This window comes from Schistocerca gregaria, chromosome 3, assembly GCF_023897955.1.
Source record: "Schistocerca gregaria isolate iqSchGreg1 chromosome 3, iqSchGreg1.2, whole genome shotgun sequence".
NCBI lineage: Eukaryota > Metazoa > Arthropoda > Insecta > Orthoptera > Acrididae > Schistocerca > Schistocerca gregaria.
Genome location: NC_064922.1, coordinates 497,314,874 through 497,340,037, shown reverse-complemented (window position 1 = coordinate 497,340,037; position 25,164 = coordinate 497,314,874). Strand labels below are relative to the sequence as shown.

Genomic DNA, 25,164 nt, shown 5'->3' with positions numbered 1-25,164 from the left:
ATTCATTTGTGAACCCAGAACTTGACTTTGCTATTCAGTTTGGTCTTCTGCCAATCAAGCTCACATTGTGAGTTTTGGTGATAACCAGATTCTTCCACGCATTGTAATTTCTCTTTTGGATGTAGTTCTAACCCCTAGACGGAAACTTAAGATCATGTGTTTATTAATAAACTTTATATTCATTGTTTACCTGAGCTCTACTTTTTGGGCGCTCCCATCGGCGCAGCGCACGCCATACGTCATAAGGTAATTGAATCTAATTGTGAACACAATCGTATGAGAGAAACTGGATGTACTGTGTTTTATTGCAATTGTGAACCAAGAGTTTCTTCTCTTCAGAACGTGATTTGATACATTAATTGGGTCCTGAACTGAATCTGTAACATTTACGCTAATTATCATCCGCAAACGAAACAGCTGCGGATTCATCTTGTAGTGTACGGCAAATCATAAAAGGAACCGAAGAGAGAAAACGGCGCTAATATGAAACTTTAAAGATCATCCCACATTATTATGCCCAAATTGATGATATTTAATTTCCTGTTATGTGGGAATGTAAAGCAGTCTTACTTTCTACTTGTGGAAAAATAGGGAAAAGTCCGTGACAAACGAAATGCCTTACTCCTTATTCTGTGAAGTTCTAATTTACTTCTGTGATGTAGGGAGTTAAAAGCCGATGTTAAAACACCATAAATATCCTCTTCTCACACTGTTATTAACACATTCGACTAACTGTGCAAAATGGAGTTTGCGTCGTGAGCTAAAAAGCGATTCGTAAAACTAAACTGCAAATCTTTTGCGCTCACAAAAGTACGTAGCTGCCTTATTGTGGGTTGTCCTGCCAAACGATACTATTTTCTAGCGATGCAGCTTTCCTGCAACCTTCGCGTAAACTTTCACCGGGATTTTTCTCGACGATAACGAACCGGAACACTCCCTTGGATATCGCCACGTTACGAAAGACGTGTTAAGTCCTGTTTGCTAGAAAGTCCTAAACCCACTCAAAAAATGTTGGTCCATTATTCCGTAAGCTCTTTTTTGTCCATGAAACGATCATAGAGAGCAGTTTAGAAGGCCTTGGGGAAGTCAAGGAACACCGAATCTAAGATGCCGTTATCTACTGTCCTCTGGACTTCATGAACGAATAAAGTGAGCTGAATTTCTCAAGATCTCTGTTTAGTGATACACGCAAATTTTCAGCTACTGATTTTTGTATATTGTGCAATGAACGCGAGCTACGTAGAGTATTTACATAGATTTTTTACAGAACACTATTCAAAGCAACGGTTGGAGATGGAACTGCGGAGAAAATATAGCAAGGAATTCTAGAACATTAGCTAGATTCTGAACTGTAACGTTTCATACGGCTGTGATTAGTAGCAAAGAAGGTAGTGAAGATTTTTTTCGGTGGGAACGTCCATTACTGTTTAATTCTACTACTGAAGATAAATCGTTGGAAGCAATAACAACAGTAAAATAGGTAGGACTATGTGTCCAGATCGATTTCACGTGAAACCAGTTGTAGGAACTAGCTGTAGGAAAAGCATATTTCAGGCTGAGATTAATAGGAGGAATCCTTAGGAAATGTAATTCATTGTCACAAGAAGTGGTTTACAAAGCACTCATTAGATCGATTCTTGAACATTGCTCTCAGTCTGGAAACCTTGCGAAATTAGGTTAATCGAGGAGGCAGACACAAAGAGGAGTGATGCGTTTCCTGACAATTTCGTTTAGTGACTGGGGGAGGATCACGGAGATGGTCATCAGTCTCCAATGGCAGACGCCACATGACATGAGGTCGTGGAAAGCGTACTCTCCAAGAAGAACCAGGCAACTTATTACTTACTCCCACGAACGTCATTCGAAGCGGCTGCAAAGAAAATTATAAAAAAATAAGAAAAAATAAGAGAAGTTAGAGCTCACCACCAGTTCCCACCCACCATTCAAGAATGGAACATTAAGAGGACGATACGATAGCGTCACCTGAAGTACCCTCCAAAATACACCGTAAAGTGTCTAGCGCCGTATATGAGATGTAGCTGTAGAAATTGCGTCGCTAACATTGTTTATTTTATGTCCAATCTGTATCGTGTGTAGTCTCATATTTGTGCATATTACTCGTTAGCTTCCATAACGACTTTATTTAAAAGACTTCACAGTGTTTTTAGGTATGTTCGTTACACGGCAGGCTTAGTGAGCACCATCTGGCAGCCTGCATTTCTACATCTACATCTACATGACTACTCTGCAATTCACATTTAAGTGCTTGGCAGAGGGTTCATCGAACCACAATCATACTATCTCTCTACTATTCCACTCCAGAACAGCGAGCGGGAAAAACGAACACCTAAACCTTTCTGTTCGAGCTCTGATTTCTCTTATTTTATTTTGATGATCATTCCTACCTATGTAGGTTGGGCTCAACAAAATATTTTCGCATTCGGAAGAGAAAGTTGGTGACTGAAATTTCGTAAAGAGGTCTCGCCGCGACGAAAAACGTCTATGCTGTAATGACTTCAATCCCAACTCGTGTATCATATCTGCCACACTCTCTCCCCTATAACGCGATAATACAAAACGAGCTGCCCTTTTTTGCACCCTTTCGATGTCCTCCGTCAATCCCACCTGGTAAGGATCCCACACCGCGCAGCAATATTCTAACAGAGGACGAACGAGTGTAGTGTAAGCTGTCTCTTTAGTGGACTTGTTGCATTCGTGAACATCGTAGCAGACGGAAACCAGTTGTGATGGTTTGGGACGCGCCATCAGACATGTAATACCATGTCGGCTTTAAAAAATTCGAGGCAACTGCAACAGCAGTCAGCGAGGTTTTGGAGTCCACGGTACTGCTTCAGGATTGTCCAAAAAGATGTTACCACTCTTATCGAACTACGTAATTTTAAATTTTCTTTTGGAAGAGAAAAGGAAGGTAAGAACTTGGATGGAAGTGTTTGGGTCACCGTCGATAGTAAGAACAAAGTTGTTTCAGTAACAGTTTCGTAAGGATCCTCCAAGCCGTTCAACTATTTGTGCGCTCGGGTCTGTGCCCAGTGACTGTAAAGGCCGGCCACTGTGGGTGAGCGGTTCTAGGCGCTTCAGTATGGAACCGCGCTGCTGCTACGGTCGCAGGTTCGAATCCTGCCTCGGGCATGGATGTGTGTGATGTCCTTAGGTTAGTCAGGTGAAAGAACACATGCTTGCTTCAAGATCTACTGACTTTTTTTTTTGGGTCATCAGTTTTCTGACTGGTTTGATGCCCGCCACTAATTCCTCTTCCGCGCCAACCTCTTCGTTTCAGAGTAGCACTCGCAAAACTATGTCCACAATTACTTGCTGGATGTATTCCAATCTCTGCTTCCTCTACAGAGTCTGCCCTCTACAGCTCCCTCTGGTACCATGGAAGTATTCCCTCACGTCTTAACAGATGTCTATCATCCTACCCCTTCTCTTTGTCAGTATTTTCCACTTATTCCTTTCCTCTCCGATTCTGCGCAGAACCTCCTCATTCCTTACTTTATCAGCCCACCTAATTTTTAACATTCATCTATAGCACCACATCTGAAACGCTTCGATTCTCTCCTGTCCCGGTTTTCTCACAATCCATGTTCCACTACCGTACAATGCTGTGCTCCATACGTACATTGTCAGAAATTTATTTCTCAAATTAAGGCCTGCGTTTGATACTAGTAGGCTTCTCTTGGCCAGGAATGCCCTGTCTGCCAGTGCTAGTCTGCTTTTGATGCCCTCCTTCCTCCGTCCGTCGCTGCTTATTTTGCTGCCAAGGTAGCGATATTCCTTAACTTCATCTACTTCGTGACGATCAATCCTGATGTTAAGTTTCTCGTTGTTTTCATTTCTGTTGCTTCTGATCACTTTCGTCTTCCTCAATCCATATTCGTCTTCCTCAATCCATATTCTTTACTCATGAGACTGTTCATTCCATTCAGGCGATCATGTAATTCTTCTTCACTTTCACTCAGGGTAGCAGTGTCATCAGCGAATCGTATAATTGATTTCCTTTCACCTTGAATTTTAATTCCACTCCTAAACCTTTCTTTTATTTCCATAATTGCTTCTTAGGTGTACAGATTATCCCTTTTTAATCCGAGCACTTCGTTCTTGGTCCTCCACTCTTATTATTCCCTCTTGGCTCTTGTGCTTATTGTATATTACCCTTCTCTCTCTATGCTTATTCCAATTTTTCCCAGAATTTCGAACATTTTGCAACATTTTACATTGTCCAATGCTATTTCCAGTCCTATGAACTTGTCTTGACTTTTCTTTAGTCTTGCTATAGTTATCAATTGCAACGTCAGTATTGACTCTCTGGTGCTGTTACATTTTATAAAGCCAAACTGATCGCCATTTAGCACATCCTCAGTTTTCTTTTCCATTCACCTGTATATTATTTTTGTCGGCAAATAGGATGCATGAGCTGTTAATCTGATTTTGCGATAATTCCCGCACTTGTGAGCTCTTGCAGTCGTTGGAAGTGTGTGGATATTTTTCCGAAAGTCAGATGGTATGTCGCCAGACTCATACATTCTACACACCAACGTGAAAAGTCGTTTTGTTACCACTTCCCCCAATGATTTTAGAAATTCTGATGGAATGTTATCTATCACTTCTGCCTTATTTGATCTTAAGTCTTCCGTAGCTCTTTTAAATTCTGATTCTAATACTGGATCCACTATCTCTTCTAAAACGACTACTGTTTTTTCTTCTATTACATCAGAGAATACTCCCCCTAACAGAGGCTTTCAATGTACCCTTTCCTCCTATCCGTTCTCTCATCTGCATTTAACATTGGAATCCGGTTGCACTCTTAATTGTACCAGGCTTACCTTTAATTTCACCGAAGGTTAACTTGACTGTGCTATATGCGGAATCAGCCCTTCCGACAGTAATTTCTTTTTCGATTTCTTCACATTTTTCATGCAGCCATTTCGTCTTAGCTTTCCTGTACTTTCTATTTATTTCATTCTTCAGCGATTTGTATTTGTGTATTCCTGAGCTTCCCTCAATATTTTTGTATTTTCTTCTTTCATTGATCAACTGAAGTATTTCTTCTCTTTCTTCGTAGTTACATTCTTTGTAACTATGTTTTTCTTTCCAACTTCTGTGTTGGTCCATTTTAGAGATGTCCATTCCTCTTCAACTGTACTGCCGACTGAGCTATTCCTTATTGTTGTATCTATAGCCTTAGAGAACTTCAAGCGTATCTATTCATTCCAAGGTATAATACTTCCGTAACCCACTTCTTTGCGTGTTGATTCTTCAATGTCTTAAACTTCAGCCTACTCTTCATCACTACTACATTGTGACCTGGGTACGCCTTACAAACCAGTATCTGATTTCGGAATCTCTTTGTAACCACGACGTAATCTAACCAAAATCTTCCCGTATCACCCGGCCTTTTCCAAGTATACCTCCTTCTCTTGTGACTCTTGAACAGAGTGTTCGCTAATAATAGCTGAAATTTATTACGGAACTCAATTAGTCTTTCTCCTCTGTCATTCCTTGCCCCAAGTCCAAATTCTCTTGCAACCTTTTCTTCTATTCCTTCCCCTACAACTGCATTCCAGTCCCCCATGACTATTAGATTTTCTTCTCTCTTTAGGTACTGATTAACCCTTTCAATATCCTCGTATACCTTCTCTATCTCTTCACCTTTAGCTTGCGACATCGGCATGTATACATGAACTATCGTTGTTGGTGTTGGTTTTCTGTCGATTCTGATAAGAACAATCCTACCACTAAACTGTTCACAGTAAAACACTCTTTGCCCTACCTTCCTATTCATAACGAATTCTACTCCAATTACATCGTTTTCTGCTACCGTTGATATTGCCAGAAATTCTTATCTTCTTTCCGTTTCACTTCACTGACCTCTACTATATCTAGACTGAGCCTTTACATGTCCCATTTCAGATTTTCGAGTTTCCCTATCACGTTCAAGCTACTGATATTGCAGTCCACGACTCGTAGAACGTTATCCTTTCGTTGAGTGTTGAATATTTTCTTATGGTCACCTTCCCCTTGGCAGTCCCCTCCAGGTGATCCGAAATGAGGACTATTCCGAAGCTTTTGCCAATGAAGGGATCATCAGACACTTTTTCAGTAACAGGCCACATGACCTGTGAACACAAGTTAAGTGTCGTTAATGCTGAAGTTTCTATTGCCTTCTGTATCCTCATGACATTTTATTTCACCTTTAAGTGGCATTTTCTCATCCCTAGACAAGAGAGTGCCCTTAACCTCTGTCCGCTCTTCCGCCCTCTTCGTCAAGTGTTGATTGTTAAGCAGCAAGCAGTGGCGGGTTTCGAACCTGGGACCGAGGGGGTCAAAGTGGGTAGTGGTCGCAACCCGAGGCCTGGCTACCATGCTCCGTTCCCACCCTCCAGGAACTGAGGAAAACGTAGGGAACATGGATTGGAGGTACAATGAACAACGCCGCGCGGGATTACCCGAGCTGTCTAGGCCGCTGCATTCATGGACTGTGCTTCAGATCCGGGCGGAGGTTCGAGTCCTCCCTCGGGGATGGGTGTGTGTGTTTTTCCTTAGGATAATTTAGGTTAAGTAACGTGTAAGCTTAGGGACTGATGACCTTAGCAGTTCAGTCCCGTAAGATTTCACACACATTTGAACAATGAACATCGATTATTTATTTATTTTTCTTTTTGTTCTTATCTATTTTTATTTATTTATTTATTTTTGTCATTAATACCACCAAGAGTATCAAAAACGGACATCACGCGAGGAGGAAGAAGCGGAAAGACGTCAGAAATGGCTCTAAGGCCTACAGGACTTAATATCTGAGGCCACCAGTCGCCTAGACTTAGAACTGCTTAAACCTAACTAACCTAAGGACATCAGACATATCCATGCCAGAGGCAGGATTCGAACCTGCGACCGTAGCAGCCGCGTGGTTCCGGGCTGAAGCGCCGAGTGTCATTCGGCCACAGCGGCCGGCAAAAAAGACGTCAGATTAATGGAGACTATCAACGTATAGTCTTTCCGAGAAGAACATTCCGATTACCACTGAATATATTGGTTTTAAGTGTGGAACAGGCGTGGATAAACTCTTCATGACAGGAACACCCCCAGCTCTGGGGTGCGTTAAGGAAGACACTGCAGAGAAAATTGGAGAAAAATTGTCTATTTTGGACTGCAGACAATTGGACAACGGTTGTCATTAAGGAACTGCCGAAAGTCATGAATCCTTTTCTTGCCATCAGCAAACTAGTAGTGTGCTGCGCGTCCACAAATCCACCTCACGGAGTTCTTCTTCGCTTGCAGGAAGTTTCCTACGTCCGGAAAGAGGAGCAATTGAGTAGGTAGCTGATGAGGAGGCGTACAGGTAATTAGGGACAACATCTGTAGCACCAAGAACCAGACACCTCTCGCCGATCTGCACTCCAGGCTGCACCCGTCTGTGTCCATAACATCACAGTCTGCGGAATGAATCCTGTGAAGGCGTGACTGGCATACTTGCTTCCCGTTGGCAGTAAGGTACCATGCAGACTGGACGTCACTTTCAAGATAAGGAGCGCTCACCGATCGCCGAACGGCACGCCAAACGGCGTGTAGAAGCTTCCCCTCAACCACATTCGTTGACCTGTGCTGCTGAAGGAAACCATAGATCGCCTCCGTGTATGTCAATTGCGCCAGCAGTTTCACAGTACGGACGTAGCACAGTTCAAGGAAAAAGTGGCGGAAGTAAAAGAAGGGCGCCGGGACTTCCGAAATTTGGGTAGTTGCTGGGAGAGAGTGTGGTGCAAGGGTTTCCAGCAATAGGCTGGTAAGACACGTAGGCGCCACAACGTCATGTGAGAGCCAATGAAAAGGACTACCGCTCTGTCAGGCACAAGATCAGACCTACACCGTCCTTGCACCGCGGGAGGGTCATGGTTTCGTACCTTATCTTGAACAGCAAGCCGTGGCAAACAAACGAACTCATTGCCGCTAGCATGCGGCGGGCCATTGATGATGGAATAGGAAGTGTCTGTGCCACGTGGGGTATACGTGACGCCAAATATACATTTACGTATTGTGTGCGTTGCAGAAGATGGAGCGCTCGTAAATGATCATTTAAGAGTCCAGATCGAAGTTGGAAAAGTAGACATCGCCAGTTGAGGGCAACTGTCCACCGCAGATCACTTGCGAAATCGAGTCCTAAGCATCGGAGAGTATCAGCGACACGCAAAGGAGCAGCACTGTCCGCAGAAAGTTCCGCACCTATAGCAAGGGCGCTCGATGTGCAGACGTTAAAGCAGCGGCCAGAAGATTCACCATAGGTGGTAACCCATGCCAGTGACTCCTTCACCTCAGCACCGCTTCGAAGAACGATGACGAGAATATCTGAATCTGCAGTGCAGATGAATACATGGTCACCGAGAGGCATCCCAGAGAGGCGTTGACGGAGGCACCATAGCAACGGTTTCATGGCGAATGCATACAACAGTGCAGAGAGCGGGCAGCCTTGACGTATTGATCGACGGATCGAGATGGGAAGAGTAAGACGGCCGTTGTAGAGTACACGAGACGTAGCTCTATGAAGAAGACGCATTTCTACGTGGATGGTAGTATCAGGATAGCCCATATTACGAAGCACCCTTTCTAGAGTCGTCGTGATTGGCTCGATCGAACGCCTGGCTGGAGTCAAGAGCTGTCAAAAGTCCAGGCGTGCGACATTTGTGTGTAAGAGCGATTATGTCCCGATAGCGACAGAGGGCAGTGTGGGTGTTATTGGTACCTCCCAAATATGTTTGATCGGGGGAAACCACGTACCGAGGTGTCCGTTTAAGCCGCGCAGCTAACAGCCGGGTAAAGATCTTTGTATCGCTGTTGAGTAACGTCAAGGGACGGTAATCGCATATCCGTGAGTTACCCCGAGGCTTGTGGATGGGGATGAGGAAACCTTCGAGGAAGTCGTCTGGAATCGGCACGAAAGGTGACATAAAGTCCCGACAAATTTCCGTCCACACTGGAGCTAGGAGGGCACGAAATGTCCGGTAAAACTGCAATGGCAGGCCGTCAGGGCCAGGCGACCTGTTCGTAGAACTCACCTGGATAGCGTCATGGACTTGGTCATCCGTGACATTAGCAATCAGATCCATTGTCGCTTCCACGGGAACCGAGCCAAAGGAGAGTCTGGAGAACCCTGTAATGTTGGCAGGGCGGTGATGTTGTTCAGCTTACAGCGTAACATAAAATGCACGGGGGGTAGACACGATATCCAGTTGGTTATCAAAACGCTGCGCATCATCAGTAGCAAGAACACAAATCAGATTCCTCTGTCGGTGGCGTCGTTCCGCTATGACATGATACGTAGATGGACGGTCTTGCACTAACCCATCTCGTGTGCGCGCCCTGAACATAGCTCCTTCAAGATGGCGGCGAGAAAGGACGTGAGCTGTGCCTTAGCACGATTCGCCATCGCCTGGCGCTCTGGCGACTACGACATCATAGTAAATTCCCGGAGAATGGTGAAATAGAATTCCTGTGTCCGTCGCCTCAACACTGCAACCTCCCTTCCGTAACCAATCAAGGCCTTGCAGAGAGCAGTTTTCACACAGAGCACCCACCATGACAAGGATGGCTGGTAGGCACGGTCTTGATGAGCTGTCGGCAGTTAGGTGAAGTAAGTTGGACCGTCTAAGTTAACGAGCATTGCGCTCTAATTTAAGTATATGGCCGAAATATTCAGCCTTCAGGAATTGTGAAACGAACCCTGTCGTCCAGGACTGCATGCCGCAAAGGGTGCAGATTCACCACGAGATGGGGAAACTCACAGGCGTCTATTGTCTATTGAGGTCTAAGCACTATAGTGTGTGAATGAGACAGAGGAGAACCTACGTCATAGGGGAACCCAGTAGAAGGCTTTTGAGGCCTAGGAGACGTAGCTGTGTTAAATATGGTGGACCTAAGATCGGCCATAGAGGGATACATTTATGAAAACTATTTAATTCTGTTGTAATGAAGGGAATCAAGCAGCAGTAATTTTAATCTACCGTCCTCCATAAATTTTTATGGTGATCCCAATAAAACTTGAGTATTGATAACGTCTATAATAATTTAGGATTTACTGTTAAAGTAAAAGTAACAAGTTCTGTAGCAAAGACCTGAATGCTAAAATCTGAACACTTTGGTCCATCTTAACGATCGACATTTCGTATAAAAGCGCATCCTTAAAATGATAAACGTTGTAAATATCAACTCTGTAACTTTATTTGTTTAAAAGATACATAAACTTAAATTATCAGTATTTTCAGTTAAGCATCACATCATCATTTCCTCCACACAAAACACATTGAACGATGACAGCATGACACCTTATTGAATAATTAGGTAACAGAATATTTGTTCTAAAGTTTAGTGCATAATAGTTACTTTTGTTCTTTATTTATTTATCAGGAAGCACATTGGTGCAAGGTTACTGACCGTGACATTCAAAGCTGAGAAGGAAATTGTATTGGTTTTATGTAAAAGAATTTTACGCTTATTATGTAATGGATATTATTGTCACTTTATTTAGAACGTGAAAATGGTCAAACTTTGATTATTTAAATAAGTTAAAATGTAAAGTAATGTAGAATAAGTTGTAGCCAATCAGACGGATGGCTTCAAGAAGGGGAAATAGTCAGCTGAGCGAAGATGTTCGGCGCGCGAGAAACGCGGTCGGAGACGGGCAGAGGGCAGTTCTGGTCTAGACACCAAAGAGTACAGTTCGGCTGGAGACGCCAAAGGATATAGTTCACATTGAGACGCGAAAGCGAACGATTAGTCTTTAGGTAGCTAGGATGTGAAACGGCTTAGAATATTTCGCCTTGTGTGGTATCGCGGGACTTAGTCTCTGAGCGGTGAGCAGCCGCGAACCCGGTGTGAACTCTAACTTTTCCGAAAGTTAACGAAGAGAAGTATTGGACTAGTAATTCACGATGAGATTGTGAACGAACTGTGTCAAATGGATATGCACTCGAGTGTAACAGTAACTCTAAATAGATCACTTTTGCTATTAGTTTGCTTTCTGTATAAACATTATTCTAACCAATTTGCAACTGTGTCGCCTACATCATTTATGGGTCGTTAATTTAGTTCCCGATATTATTATCACTGTTACTGTATGCTATACTAACTTCGTATTTCGCAAAATTGCCATCAGACAGACAATTTAACCAAAGGGTTACAAGTGTCTAATTTGGGGCGTGAATGCGACACACTCGGTTCAACCCCTAGACGAGTTTGAGCCAAGACATTTCGAAGAGGAACCGCATGTGGGCCCAAACATCTTTGGGATATTAGCTCGCAGTCGTGTTCAGTTTCCATGGTCCATGGCTGCGCCACCTTTTGTCGGCAGAGATTGATGGTGTAGATACATGAGTCATTGTCAGAGAACGCAGGGGGCCGAACTTCAGCAGCCGGCGACCCACCGATAATATCGCGGTAGATGTAAACACGATCGAATCGGCTGGAAGAATGACTGGTGAAATGTGTAAACCCTGGACGCTCGCAATGAACATGCTCCCAGTAACATACCAGAACTGTGGTGTCACCGCCAGACACCACACTTGCTAGGTGGTGGCCTTTAAATCGGCCGCGGTCCGTTAGTATACGTCGGACCCGTGTGTCGCCACTATCAATGATTGCAGACCGAGCGCCGCCACACGGCAGGTCTAGAGAGAGACTTCCTAGCACTCGCCCCAGTTGTACTGCCGACTTTGCTAGCGATGGTTCACTGACTTCTACACTCTCATTTGCCGAGATGATAGTTAGCATAGCCTTCAGCTACGTTATTTGCTACGACCTAGCAAGGAACTAGTATCCGTTCTCCATTAATGGATTAAAGTTAAGTATTCCATCAGCTATGTCCGTTTTTCTCAATTCTAAATCCCTTGTCATGTTCCAGACCTCACGCCAGCCTGCGTGAGCTGAGACGCTTGCATTAAGGCCTCCTTTAACCATACGGTTGGCTCTCCTGCCAACCACAACAAGAACCACATGGCACATAGACATTGACGATCCTGACGTCACTAAACGCGAAAGCCATACTTCTAGCATCAGGAAGATAGGCAACTGCATCAGCTAGGATACGGTCACGAAAGAGGATCGCTACCCTACTACTAGGAGCATGAGAGACATGTGCTGTAAAGCCGTGGGAAGCACAGGAAGTTGCAACATGCACGTCCTGAAGGAGAGCTTCGTCAACGTCCGCGTCATACAGCGTGTCATAGAGTAAAGCCAGCTTGTAGCGTACGCGAATAGTGTTGACATTGACCGTGGCTATCCGATCAAAGTGGATCAAATGGCTCTGAGCACTATGCGACTTAAATTCTGAGGTCATCAGTCGCTTAGAACTTAGAACTAATTAAACATAACTAACCTAAGGACATCACACACATCCATGCCCGAGGCAGGATTCGAACCTGCGACCGTAGCGGTCGCTCGGCTCAAGACTGTAGCGCCTAGAACCGCACGGCCACTCCGGCCGGCTATGCGATGAGTCTGGAAAGCTGCCATCACAGGAGAACAGGCGATTCAAACACGGAGGAAGTACAAGGGACCCCCTGTTAGGCCCACACAGATGAGCACATCACTGCGACGGGGAGGGAGCCGACCCCACCAAGGCAGGGATCCATCGTTCTGTACCCTCCAGAATGTCCATAAATATAAAGTAAAATCGACTAACTACAGGGAATGTTCCTCTATTAACGCGAGTTTTTACTTTTAGAAAACTGACGCCACACGTCGAGACAAGTGTTACACCACGAATGATTCATCTTTAGCGGTAAACAACGAATGAGTATTACCTATGATTTGACCATGGCTTTTAATATGAATAATGGGTTTCTTTTAGGTAGTACGGATTAAGCTGTAATGTGTCGTTCCATAGTTATTCCTCGTTACTAAGTTTTTGTTTTACTACATGATGCCTACTATTATGCTTTAAAAATTCAGCTATCTGCTTACAGTTCTGCCGTAGTATGACGCTGCACCTTTAACCCAGTTATTATTTTTATGACCCTTAATGTGTTGAACACTTAATGTTTTATTGTTGCTGTTGCTGTGGTCTTCAGTCCTGAAACTGGTTTGATGCACCTCTCCATGCTACTCTATCCTGTGCAAGCTTCTTCAACTCCCAGTATCTACTGCAGCCTACATCCTTCTGAATCTGCTTAGTGTATTCATCTCTTGGTCTCCCTCTACGATTTTTACCCTCCACGCTGCCCTCCAATACTAAATTTGTGATCCCTCGATGTCTCAGAACATGTCCTACCAACCGATCCCTTCTTCTAGTCAAGTTGTGCCATAAGCTCCTCTTCTCCCCAATTCTATTCAATACCTACTCATTAGTTATGTGATCTACCAACCTAATCTTCAGCATTCTTCTGTAGCACCACATTTCGAAAGCTTCCATTCTATTCTTGTCTAAACTAATTATAGTCCACGTTTCACTTTCATACATGGCTACAGTCCATACAAATACTTTCAGAATCGACTTCCTGACAGTTAAATCTACACTCGATGTTAACAAATTTTTCTTCTTCAGTAACGCTTTCCTTGCCATTGCCAGTCTACATTTCATATCCTCTCTACTTCGACCATCATCAGTTATTTTGTTCCCCAAGTACCAAAACTCCTTTACTACTTTAAGTGTCTCATTTCCCAATCTAATTCCCTCAGCATCACCCGACTCAATTAGACTACATTCCATTATCCTTGTTGTGCTTTTGTTGTTGTTCATCTTATACCCTCCTTTCAAGACACTGTCCATTCTGTTTAACTGCTCTTCCAAGTCCTTTGCTGTCTCTGACAGAATTACAATGTCATCGGCGAACCTCAAAGTTTTTATTTCTTTTCCATGGATTTTTTACCTACTCCGAATTTTTCTTTTGTTTCCTTTACTGCTTGCTCAATATACAGATTGAATAACATCGGGGAGAGGCTACACTCCTGTCTCACCCCCTTCCCCACCACTGCTTATTTTTCATGTTCCTTGACTCATATAACTGCCATCTGGTTTCTGTACAAATTGTAAACAGCCTTTCTCTCCCTGTATTTTACCCCTGCCACCTTCAGAATAAGCTATATAACTGTAGGTTTTAAGAATCAAACTTACTGTTCGTTTGTCGCTGTAGAGCGCGCACAGGTTTATGTGCTACTATAGCGGCTTCTGGCCAATTTACTTTCAAGCTGCTGTAGCTTCATGTAGCTATCAATCGTCCTCGTGCTATTTGAAAAGAAGCACTGTTAACACACTGTAGATGATTTTGCATACATTCCTCATAAATGCCGATTGTCACTACTTGAAAATGTGAGTTACTGGCTGTATTAAGTTTCATTTCTTACGATGCAAGTACACTACTGGCTATTAAAATTGCTACACCACGAAGATGACGTACTACAGACGCGAAATTTAACCGACAAGAAGAAGATGCTGTGATATGCAAATGATTAGCTTTCCAGAGCATTCACACAAGGTTGACACCGGTGGCGACACCTACAAAGTGCTGACATGAGGAAAGTTTCCAACCGATTTCTCATACACAAACAGCAGTTGACCGGCGTTGCCTGGTGTAACGTTGTTGTGATGCCTCGTGTAAGAAGGAGAAATGCGTACCATCATGTTTCCGACTTTGATAAAGGTCGGAATGTAGCCTATCGCGATTGCGGTTTATAGTATCGCGACATTGCTGCTCGCGTTGGTCGAGATCCAATGACTGTTAGAAGAATATAGAATCGGTGGGTTCTGGAGTGTAATATGGAACGAAGTGCTGGATCCCACGGCCTCGTATCACTGGCAGTCGATATGACAGGCATCTTATCCGCATGGCTGTAACGGATCATGCAGCCACGTCTCGATCCCTGAGTCAACAGGTGGGGACGTTTGCAAGACAACAACTATCTGCACGAACAGTTCGACGACGTTTGCAGCAGCTCTGAGACCTTGGCTGCGGTTACCCTTGACGCTGCATTACAGACAGGACCGCCTGCGATGATGTACTCAACGACGAACCTGGGTTCACGAATGGCAAAACGTCATTTTTTTGGATGAATCCAGGTTCTCTTTACAGCATCATGATGGTCGCATCCGTGTTTGGTGACATCGCGGTGAACGCACATTGGAAGCGTGTATTCGTCATCGCCATACTGGCGTATCACCCGGCGTGATTGTATAGGATACCATTGGTTACACGTCTCGGTCACCTCTTGTTCGTATTGACGGCGCTTTGAACATTGGACCTTACATTTCAGATGTGTTACGACCCATTGCTCTACCCTTCATTCGATCCCTGCGAAACCCTACATTTTAGCAGGATAATGCAAGACTGCATGTTGCAGGTCCTGTACAGGCCTTTCTGGATACAGAAAATGTTCGACTGTTGCCCTGGCCAGCACATTCTCCAGATCTCTCACCAATTGAAAACGTCTGGTCAATGGTGGCCGAGCAACTGGCTCATCGCAATACGCCCGTCACTACTCTTGATGAACTGTGGTATCGTGTTGAAGCTGCATGGGCAGTTTTACCTGTACACGCCGTCCAAGCTCTGTTTGACTCAATTCTCAGGCGTATCAAGACCGTTATTACGACCAGAGGTGGTTGTTCTGGGTACTGATTTCTCAGGATCTATGCACCCAAATTGCGAGAAAATGTTATACATGTCAGTTCTAGTATAATGTATTTGTCCAATGAATACCCGTTTATCATCTGCATTTCTTCTTGGTGTAGCAATTTTAATGGCCATTAGTGTATGTAACTTTTTTTTCTATACGAACAAGAACGATGTCCTCCGTACGTGAAATTGTTCAGTTTCAAGAAAGTTTGTAACAACAGCTGTAATTTATTTATAGGCAATCGTTTGGTAAATGACGTCCTACCAAAACTAGTCACCGCGAATAAAGGATATTTTTCATTGCGACTTCGACGAAATTACATAGAACAGCTTTAATAAAAGTAAGTTTCTGGCCCAATTTTCCTGCGTCATGCTGGAGATTCATAAGGAAGTTACTATGTTTTATTTCGTCCTCGCCTTATTCGTCATCGGAGTGGAGATGTGGCGTTTCAATGAAATGAGTAAAACAGAGCGGAATAAAAAATACATACACTTGACAATGATAACATGTGGATATGCTACATCGTTTTCCATGTGTCCCCACTCCAGTACTACAATATCAGCAGCCGCAGCACTCTCAATATCGAGATCTTTGACACGAGTTGGTATCTGTAATTTAAAATAGTTATAGACTATTGGATTTAGCCGTTCGATCTGGGGCACCTGTGTTTTTAGAATCGATACTGCCTGCAGAAGATATAGTCAGGTGTAGGACATACTTCTTGTGTGAATGTGAAATTTAAACAGACAACAAGTTCCTACGAAATATTTTAGTGTTCCTTGTAGTTCCTAAAGGTTTATATTGGATTAATTTGGATTACTGCGTTTCGCATTTAGAAAATCAAAGAAGAAACCTTAAAGTTTAACGTCTTATCGACCTCATTAAGTACAGAGTGCTAGCTCATACAGAGAAATGTGAGGTAAGTGTGTCCTGTTTGAGAAACAATTCGCTATTCCTATGAAGGAAGTTGTGGAAACTGCAGAAAACATCAGTACAGCCGGACGCACATCTGCTTTTTCGAGCTACAAATGCAGTGGGTTTTTGTCTGTGTTATCTCGATGTATAAGAGTATGCAAGTGCTGACACAAGGACATTTATGGAATTATTTTCCGTGTATTATAAGAAACTCCTGTTTGACGTTTAAATTCTTCTTATGTACTCACATTCACGAGCGGCTCCGGATTGTCTAGAGAGATCGTCCCGTTGCCAAAGTAGAATTCCCTCAGCTTGGCAGCCGCCTCCTGCTGTTCTTCCACAGTTGGCAAGTGCAGATTTGGTCCGACCGTCTCAACAAACTGGTCGTTAAGTGCGTTGATTTTATTTGGGTTGGACAGAATTCCAGCACCTACGAGCAAAACATCGTACGTTAGACATTACAATAAAGACAATAGAAATTAGTAAAATATAAGTCGTGTTACATACAACGTCATCACAGTAGCTGACATTTTAATTCTATTAAAAACTTTACAAGATGATATCAGTTTAGGTGAAGATGGTTAACCTTATTTTCACTGTTTTAAGGCAGGCGTTAGAGGGAATGAAAATGACCATACCGCAACGCGAATACAGTAAGAGGTATACTTTCGGTATGATAAGAAACCAGGGGACCCGTACGAAACTTTCTCACTTTCATAGTTTTAAATAGTGATAGTATTTGGAATAAGTGTAGGCATTGAGATAACGGTAGTTGGGGAAGAGAAAAATCTTTAAAACTGAACCGAACGGCGTAAAATAATAATCACGAATTTATGATGGATCTGTGTATATATTTAGAATACCCTGTTGTCGAAAAAACTTAATAATTAATGAGCTAATACAAACACAAAATAAAATAAATAAGGACATGTAATTTACTCCTCAGCACAATATCTGACTGTCATCACGTACCTGTAATTTCTAACTTTCGACCGCAGTATTTACATTTACCTGTTGTCGAAGAGAAGTTTAATAAGAAATACGAATATAAAATGAAAAGACGTAAATAAATGCGGAATGTGTAGTTTAGGAGATATTGTTCGCTTCTTACATGGTACATCACTAAGGGAACCGCAACTTCTAACTGTATTTTGATGTTTTAATTGCACTTCCTACTTTATCTGAGCACTTTAGGCCGTAGCAGCAATAGGTCAATCACAATTCAAGGCGACAATGACGAACATGTTTCCCGTTTCGGAAAGTATATTCGTTAAAAAGTTAGCTCGAACGACGGACAGAGATAATGGACTGCCGCAGTCTTCACTGTGAGAGAGATGAGCGTATGGCATCGTTGGCAGGAAGGCCCCGTCTGCGAAAGCTCGGCGGCCAAGTGCAAGTCGTCGCCACTTTGGGCGGCTTGCGCGCTGGTGATGAGGATGAAATGATCGTGAGGACAACACAACACCCTGTCCACGAGTGGAGAAAATCTTCAACCCGGCCGGGAATAGAACCCAGGCACGCTGCACGGGAGGCCAGCACGTTACCGCCCAGCTATGCAGGCGGACTCTACACGCTTATTATCCATGACAATGCTGTATACAAATTATCAGTTAATAAGTATCGGTAATTTATAGTATGAAAAAGGAGTCTCTTATTCGTGATTTGTAAGTTAGCTTCCTAAAGTATAGATATGAAGCTGGGAATTTACGATGCCCTTTCGTCTTTGAGAGTTGAAAGTCTCTTGTGTTAACGTATTCCAAAAATAGTAAGTTTTAGCCCAAAATCGATGTGCAACGGCCGAAGCCGGCTGAAAACCTTTCTAACAATACCTTATTCATCCCTGTACGATTAGTAGAACTATTCGTTGAGAAAAAGAGATGCTGACTTGAGAAATAATGTATTTGATAAAAAGACCTCGCACATTCACTGAAATGACTGGAATCATTATTACTGAAAAGTAACAACACCAATCAAATCATATCATACAGGCTGAATATCCAGTGAAATGAACACAGTGGGTGAGTCAGGAGGAAAGGTACATGCTTGGAGGAGTGATAGTGTTCGTGAATCTGAACAAAGAAGTCTTATGAACATAATTATGTAAAAATGATGTGGAACAGGACAAACGCAGGTGCGAATAAATGAAACATTATGATTTCATTACTTGTTTCATTGTGTACATTTCCTTACAAAATATGTTAAAAAAGTCCACCGTAACTGCAATGCATTTATAGCTCTTGTAGACAGCTGCCGTGTCGTCGTTCTAAGGTCATTCGCACAGTCCTTCACTTGGGCAAAAGTACGTAAAATACGAGCAAGAAATTCCATATCGTAAGGAATGTCTTGCCTGTTTTCTTTCTGTCGAAATATCCATAATTGTAGTAGCATCAGCGCATCTGGTGTACAAGTCAATTTTTGCCATGAAGACTTACCGAAACATGACTGCTGGAAGCAGGGAGTCCCCTAACAAGTGAATGGTTCAGTATGACATGTCGAAACCTACCCTGAAATTTTTTACCCAGCAACAAGACAACGAAAGAAATGCATTGCCGAAATTTTAGCTGCTAAGAGGCACTGCAAGTGTTTTGTAAGAAATGTTGAAGTTACACATTTTTACCACGCGAAGAACAGCTTATGACAGCGGATTGTACAGCCCTTCACGTCTAGCACGCAACTCGACAAATAGCTCACTCAGCGCCGCGTAGCGGAATTATCCGGAATTCACAGACGCCAATTTTGGTGTTGGTTTGGTTTTTTACTTTCATTCCAATTGATCAGTAGTGAGGAGGTCTTCCAGGATGTAGAACATGTCAGAAAAACAATAATACATGACAAATATTTACAACTAAAACAAATAAGCTAATGTACCATTCCACAGGACCCAAGTGGAATGATCGTCATTTTTTTAATGAACACTATATGAAAGAATCATTTTACAAACACTAATGCACTCAATTTAAAATAAAAAAAGTTTTTATTTATTTATAAAGTAATAAACATGTAATAGAACTACTAAGCCGGCCGTGTGACCGAGCGGTTCTAGGCGCTTCAGTCTGGAACCGCGCGACCGCTACGGTCACAGGTTTGAATCCTGCCTCGTGCATGGATGTGTGTGCTGTCCTTAGGTTAGTTAGGTTTAAGTAATTCTAAGTTCTAGGGGACTGATGACCTCAGATGTTAAGTCCCATAGTGCACAGAGACATTTGAACCATTTTTTTAGAACTACTATAATACTTATTTACAATGAACACATTACTGCACTGAAATGGTGCAGAAGTTATATATTACACACACACAAATCAGTTACCTTATCAGTTTACCTTATCATGTGACACAAATTTTAACTTGATACGTCCAGGTGTTCCTGAGAGAAAGGGGTTTTAACAGACGGACAGACAGGAATTGGATAACAAGTGACGAAAATTTTTTTCTATTGTGATATAATTTCAAATTAATAATTTTCGGTTTTTCCCTTACTTTTACTGTGGAATCTTGCTTCTTGCCACATTTCATAATTCAGGGTCAATGTCAAGTACGTTCTAGGTTTTGATGAATGAGTTTGCAAGTATCGAGATACTTGACATAAATGGTCGTACATTTAGACTGTATAGACTTATAAGTTTAAATGTTTTACTCATAAATTTCAACTTGACGCATCTGCCTGTTCCTGAGAAAAAGGTTTCTTAATAGTCAGACAGACAGACAGATGGACAGCAAAGTGATCCTCTAACGGTCTGTTTTTGCTGACTGACATACGACACCTTCTCTTTTGACATCTTGCTGCAGTTTTCTTCTGTCTAACGCATAGCGTTGACTTTACTTATTATTATAATAACAAAATAATCTACTTCGTAAGTGGCTCTGACGACTGTGTTGCGTGGATGGGAAGCTTCTAATATTTTAAAGCTGCACTTTGTTCCTTACTTTAGCTGTCATATAGGAATACATTTTATAAATATTTTCTAAAAAGTATTTAATGATGCATTGTGTTTGTTTTTCACCATGGGATAGCCTGATGACGGTACTTTATTACATGATTGTTTTTTTTTCAATTTGTCCTGTAACTTACGTAAAACCTGTAATAAAGAGTCAATCATAATTGGAATAAAATAATCTCCACTGAATAATGAAATGTGAATCAGTACCAGTGATTGGCAATACTTAACTACCGGTATTAAGGTTACAGTTTCGTATATTACCCTAAACGCACAGCTAAATGAGAAGACATCATTGAAGCAAGTTGAACTCCACAGAGAATGAGAGAAACGGAGTAGGTCCATAACGAGCAGGGAGTCAGTCCTCCATCACCATTCGCAGAACAACCACTCGCCCTTGTGCAAAGGGACCCTCAAGACAGTTATCAGAGTTGGGCTGGGCTATGTGAGACGACGTCGACGTATCCTCGACTGCCATAAGTACTTCAATGCACATTGCATCTTCAGGAGATGCATGAACAACAGAGACTGTTTTTTGTGAGCTGTGTGGCCGCAGGATACATGGTGCTAAATGCCAGACTCCGAGGAGAACTACCTCTGTGGAGAGAAACAAGGGTCAGTCAAAATTCGCCAAAACAGCACGGGTTGTTAGGATAACATATTGGAATTGGAATGGGAGCAAAAAATTTATGGCACCATTGAAGATAGTCAGATACCGACACCTCGCCAGGTGCTGCAAAACCAGATAGTTAAAGAAATGTAAAAACGATTACCATTGTTTCACACAAATAACTTAGTAGGAGTAAGTAGTTTACTGTGGTGACAGAGGTCCTTCCAAATTGCTCAGTGCATGCAGGAAGGCAGAGTGAGGCAATATTTCAGACACATTTTATAGCACCAAGACCAACAAGTTTTGCAACTGATTAACTACCTGAAATGCAAGTAAGGGAGAGAGACTAGAGTCCTGTAAGATGAGTTCTTATTCGTCGCTTGGTAGAGCCAATCACAGATTATGCAGGGCCAAAAACACTGGAAGTACAGAGTTTCCTTGTCGGAAGTGGTCTGCAAAAAGTTACTTCGGGGGCCAGACGTCTTGGCAGACGGGCGTCTTGGTAGGCAGACTTCGCTTCCAGACGACATTGCCTGGCTCGTCTGGCTCTCATCTGGTTGAGTTGGAGCTAGGCGCACACAGAGGCAAGTTGTCGGTTCAGACAGTCGAATTAAGTCAGGTGATGCTGATGCTTAAAGTAGTAGAGGAGTTTTGCTATTTGGGGAGCAAAATAACTGATGATGGTCGAAGTAGAGAGGATATAAACTGTAGACTGGCAATGGCAAGGAAAGCGTTTCTGAATAGTAGAAATCTGTTAACATCGAGTATTGATTTAAGTGTCAGGAAGTCGTTTCTGAAAGTATTTGTATGGAGTGTAACCATGTACGGAAGTGAAACGTCGACGATGGATAGTTCAGACAAGAAGAGAATAGAAGCTTTCGAAATATGGTGCTACAGAAGAATGCTGAAGATTAGATGGGTAGATCACATAACTAATGAGAGGGTATTGAAGAACTGGAGAGAAGAGAAATTTGTGGCACAACTTGACTAGAAGAAGGGATCGTTTGGTAGGGAATATTCTGACGCATCAAGGGATCATCAATTTAATATTGAAGGGAAATGTGGAGGGTAAAAATCGTAGAGGAAGACCAAGAGATGAAAACACTAAGCAGATTCAGAAGGATGTAGGCTGAAGTAGGTACTGGGAGATGAAGAAGCTTGCACAGGATAGAGTAGCATGGAGAGCTGCATCAAACCAGTCTCAGGACTGAAGACCACAACAGCAACATGAATTTACTTATCATTGTTTTAATGGCTGATGGTTTTCTTTTTCAGACATACAGGGCCAGTTTAAGATATTTGATTAACGATTCACCGGCCGCTGTGGCTGAGTTAAGCCGCATAGTGCATGGAGCCATTTGAATAGTTAACGATCCCAATCAAACTACTGCGCCCACCGTTTCACGTTAGGGCAAAATCTTACAACTTGATGCCGAAAGTAAGATATAAATGTCGTATTGGACTGTGGCTGGACTATCCCATGGGTGAGTTCAACCGCCTGTCGGAAAAGGTGTTCTCCTTTTCCTTACGGAAATGAGAGAGTTGTCGTATGTGTTTTGTAGCCTGTATGTGAGTGTAATGGATGCTTGTAGAGTGAACTGCTGTGTTTATGTTGTATAATACAGGGCGTGCGTAAGGTCCGGGAACACTTTCAATTATTTGCGTCACAAGAACCAAATATTGTACAGATATCATACATATGTCATTTTGAAGAGGAACCCAGGAAGTTTTTTTCATGTATATCGCCACAGCGTAGTTTGGTAATTTGCCCATAGCCAGCACTAATCGCAAACATAGCGAGTTCAGGTGCGAGAGCACTTCGCCGAGAGCACTGTCACTGGATATTTCTACTTGGACATGTTGCAGCAATGGCTGATGCTTCAAATGCAATCGGACTCTCTGTTTATCTTTCATCAGGATGGGGCTCCACCCTACTTTCATCGTGAAGTTTGTGAGTATCTGAACACGGAGCTACCGCATCGACGGATTGGCCGTGCTACAGAAGAGGACAGATGTTTCATGAAATGGCCTCCCCGATCGCCAGATCTCACTCTGTGTGACTTTTTTCTGTGGGGACACATTAAAGATCTGGTGTGTGTACCGCTTCTACCACGTGATGTAGCAGAGCTCCGGGAGAGAATACGGGAAGCGACTGCCACAGTCGACGATGCCATGCTGGGATGGGTATGGCAAGAATTCGATTACCGTATTGACTTCTGCCCGGTCACTCATTGTTCGCATATTGAATGTTTGTAAAAAAACCTTTTTGAGTTTCTCTTCAAAATGCAATATGTATGACATCTGTGCAATGTTTACTTTTTTGCAATAAATAACTGAAAGTGCTCCCGGACTTTATGTACACCCTGTAATGGTGAGAGAAGGGAGGTGGGTTGAAACCCGTAGCCGGCAAGTAGTGTTCTCCTCTCCAGTAGCACCCCACATACGACGGATGTATCACCATCAACAGTGCCACATACCCTCACTTAATGAGTCACTGTGTACAGGTTTCGAATTTAATTCATGACATCGGCGCAACCACCGGCGATCAGGAACTTTGCTCGACTATCTCTCTTCCCATTACCAGAAAAGTTCCGGCAGTGAAAACTTCGACCACCACCAGGATGAGAACCGGCTTACGTCCGAGTGGAGCGCCTCCCCACGGTTAGCGACCTCGGCTACGGGGGTGGGAATAAGTTTAGGGCTTTAACAAAAACTTTCTTGTGTTTACTCACTTACGTCGGTTACCACAAAAGTTATTATGATGTTATTTTTACATTTATTAGATACTCGTACCATTGGATCGAAAAATCGAAACGTTCCACAGCGGAGTCATCTTGCCAGAACAGCCTCGTTCAATGGCGCAGACAAACTGCGAGAAGTTCTGTAACATGTCTTGACAAATATTAAATAAAGAACTAACACATACGGTCTAGTTCACAATTCCTATTGCAGTCTTCTAGGGGTTGAAGAGGGAACTTAGTAGATGAAGTTTTGTTAGGGACATCGCATAACACCTTCGTCCGACTACGGGGAATTGGTATGTTTGAAAGTAGGAGGGATGGCTGTGGTACTCCACGGACGGGCTGCAGGGCTGCACTCTCGACCTTGCGGAGGACGTCTTTTGTCACGTGGAGGGCAACCGAGTACTACTTCTCGAAGCATTACCTATGCCGTGTGCTTGTGCAGCACACGCTACACAACCTATTGTATCCGCTGTGTGCGTACCGTGAAGCGAGGGATTAGAAGATTATCCGATCCTCAAACCGAACAGACGGTACATTTCCAGACATGGAATTCTTGTCAAAACTTCGGGTACTAAGTATCCTCTACAGCCCAAAGAATTATGTAACAGGAATTTTGAATTGCCTTCGGCTATCTTAAAACAATTGCCACGAAATTTCAATACTTTGTTCACAGAACGCACGGGAGCCACATGAAAACTGGGGTTGCTGTAGTCAGTTTGTGCGTTCTGCGCGCAGCAGGAGGGGCATGTTTACGACTTGAATGGAAGTTGGCGCTGTGAAAACCAGAAACACAAACGGAAGAGCCAACCTAGATATCATTTAACAATAATATGCAACAGATTGCTGTTAGTAAGCTGGAAGTACTTCCAATTCAGAGTCGCCATTTGACTAAATAGTCACCCTAGCCGTCAGGTTGCCGTACGAAAATTCCACCAACGACGGTCTGGAGATACGCCGACAATGGCTATTAGACACCCGAAGGAATAGCAGCTACTGTGGCCTTCTGCTTGGTAATATCCGTCTCGGTAAGCCTGATGTATTCGGAACTAACTGCAGACGATTTTTTGGATGGTTAGGTGCGACAGGCGATCAGCGGCGTCTGTACTAATTTATAATCGACACAAACGAGGAAGTTCGCGGAAGTCATGACAGCATACAACATATATGGTGACTAGCAAACCAATCAAGCAGAACGAGTGCATGATCCTACATGATCCCCGCATTATCTTGCAAGGTTACACACACGTCGCGATTCGAATCGCTGGTGCTCATCATCGAGTGTCAAAGATATTCAGGGTGAAAACTATTTAAACCGTCAAACTCTTACCTGTGAGCAGTTTTTAAT

The 25,164-nt window shown here is 43.0% G+C and overlaps 1 protein-coding gene across 1 annotated transcript in view; it reads right to left on the bottom strand.

The window, feature by feature from the left end:
- Window positions 1-25,164, bottom strand: part of LOC126354067 (juvenile hormone esterase-like) — a 113,332-nt gene that overhangs the window by 14,298 nt on the left and 73,870 nt on the right. The window contains exon 7 of the mRNA XM_050003441.1: window positions 16,779-16,960. Coding sequence (XP_049859398.1) covers window positions 16,779-16,960 — 182 coding nt within the window. The remainder of the gene's footprint in view (window positions 1-16,778; window positions 16,961-25,164) is intronic.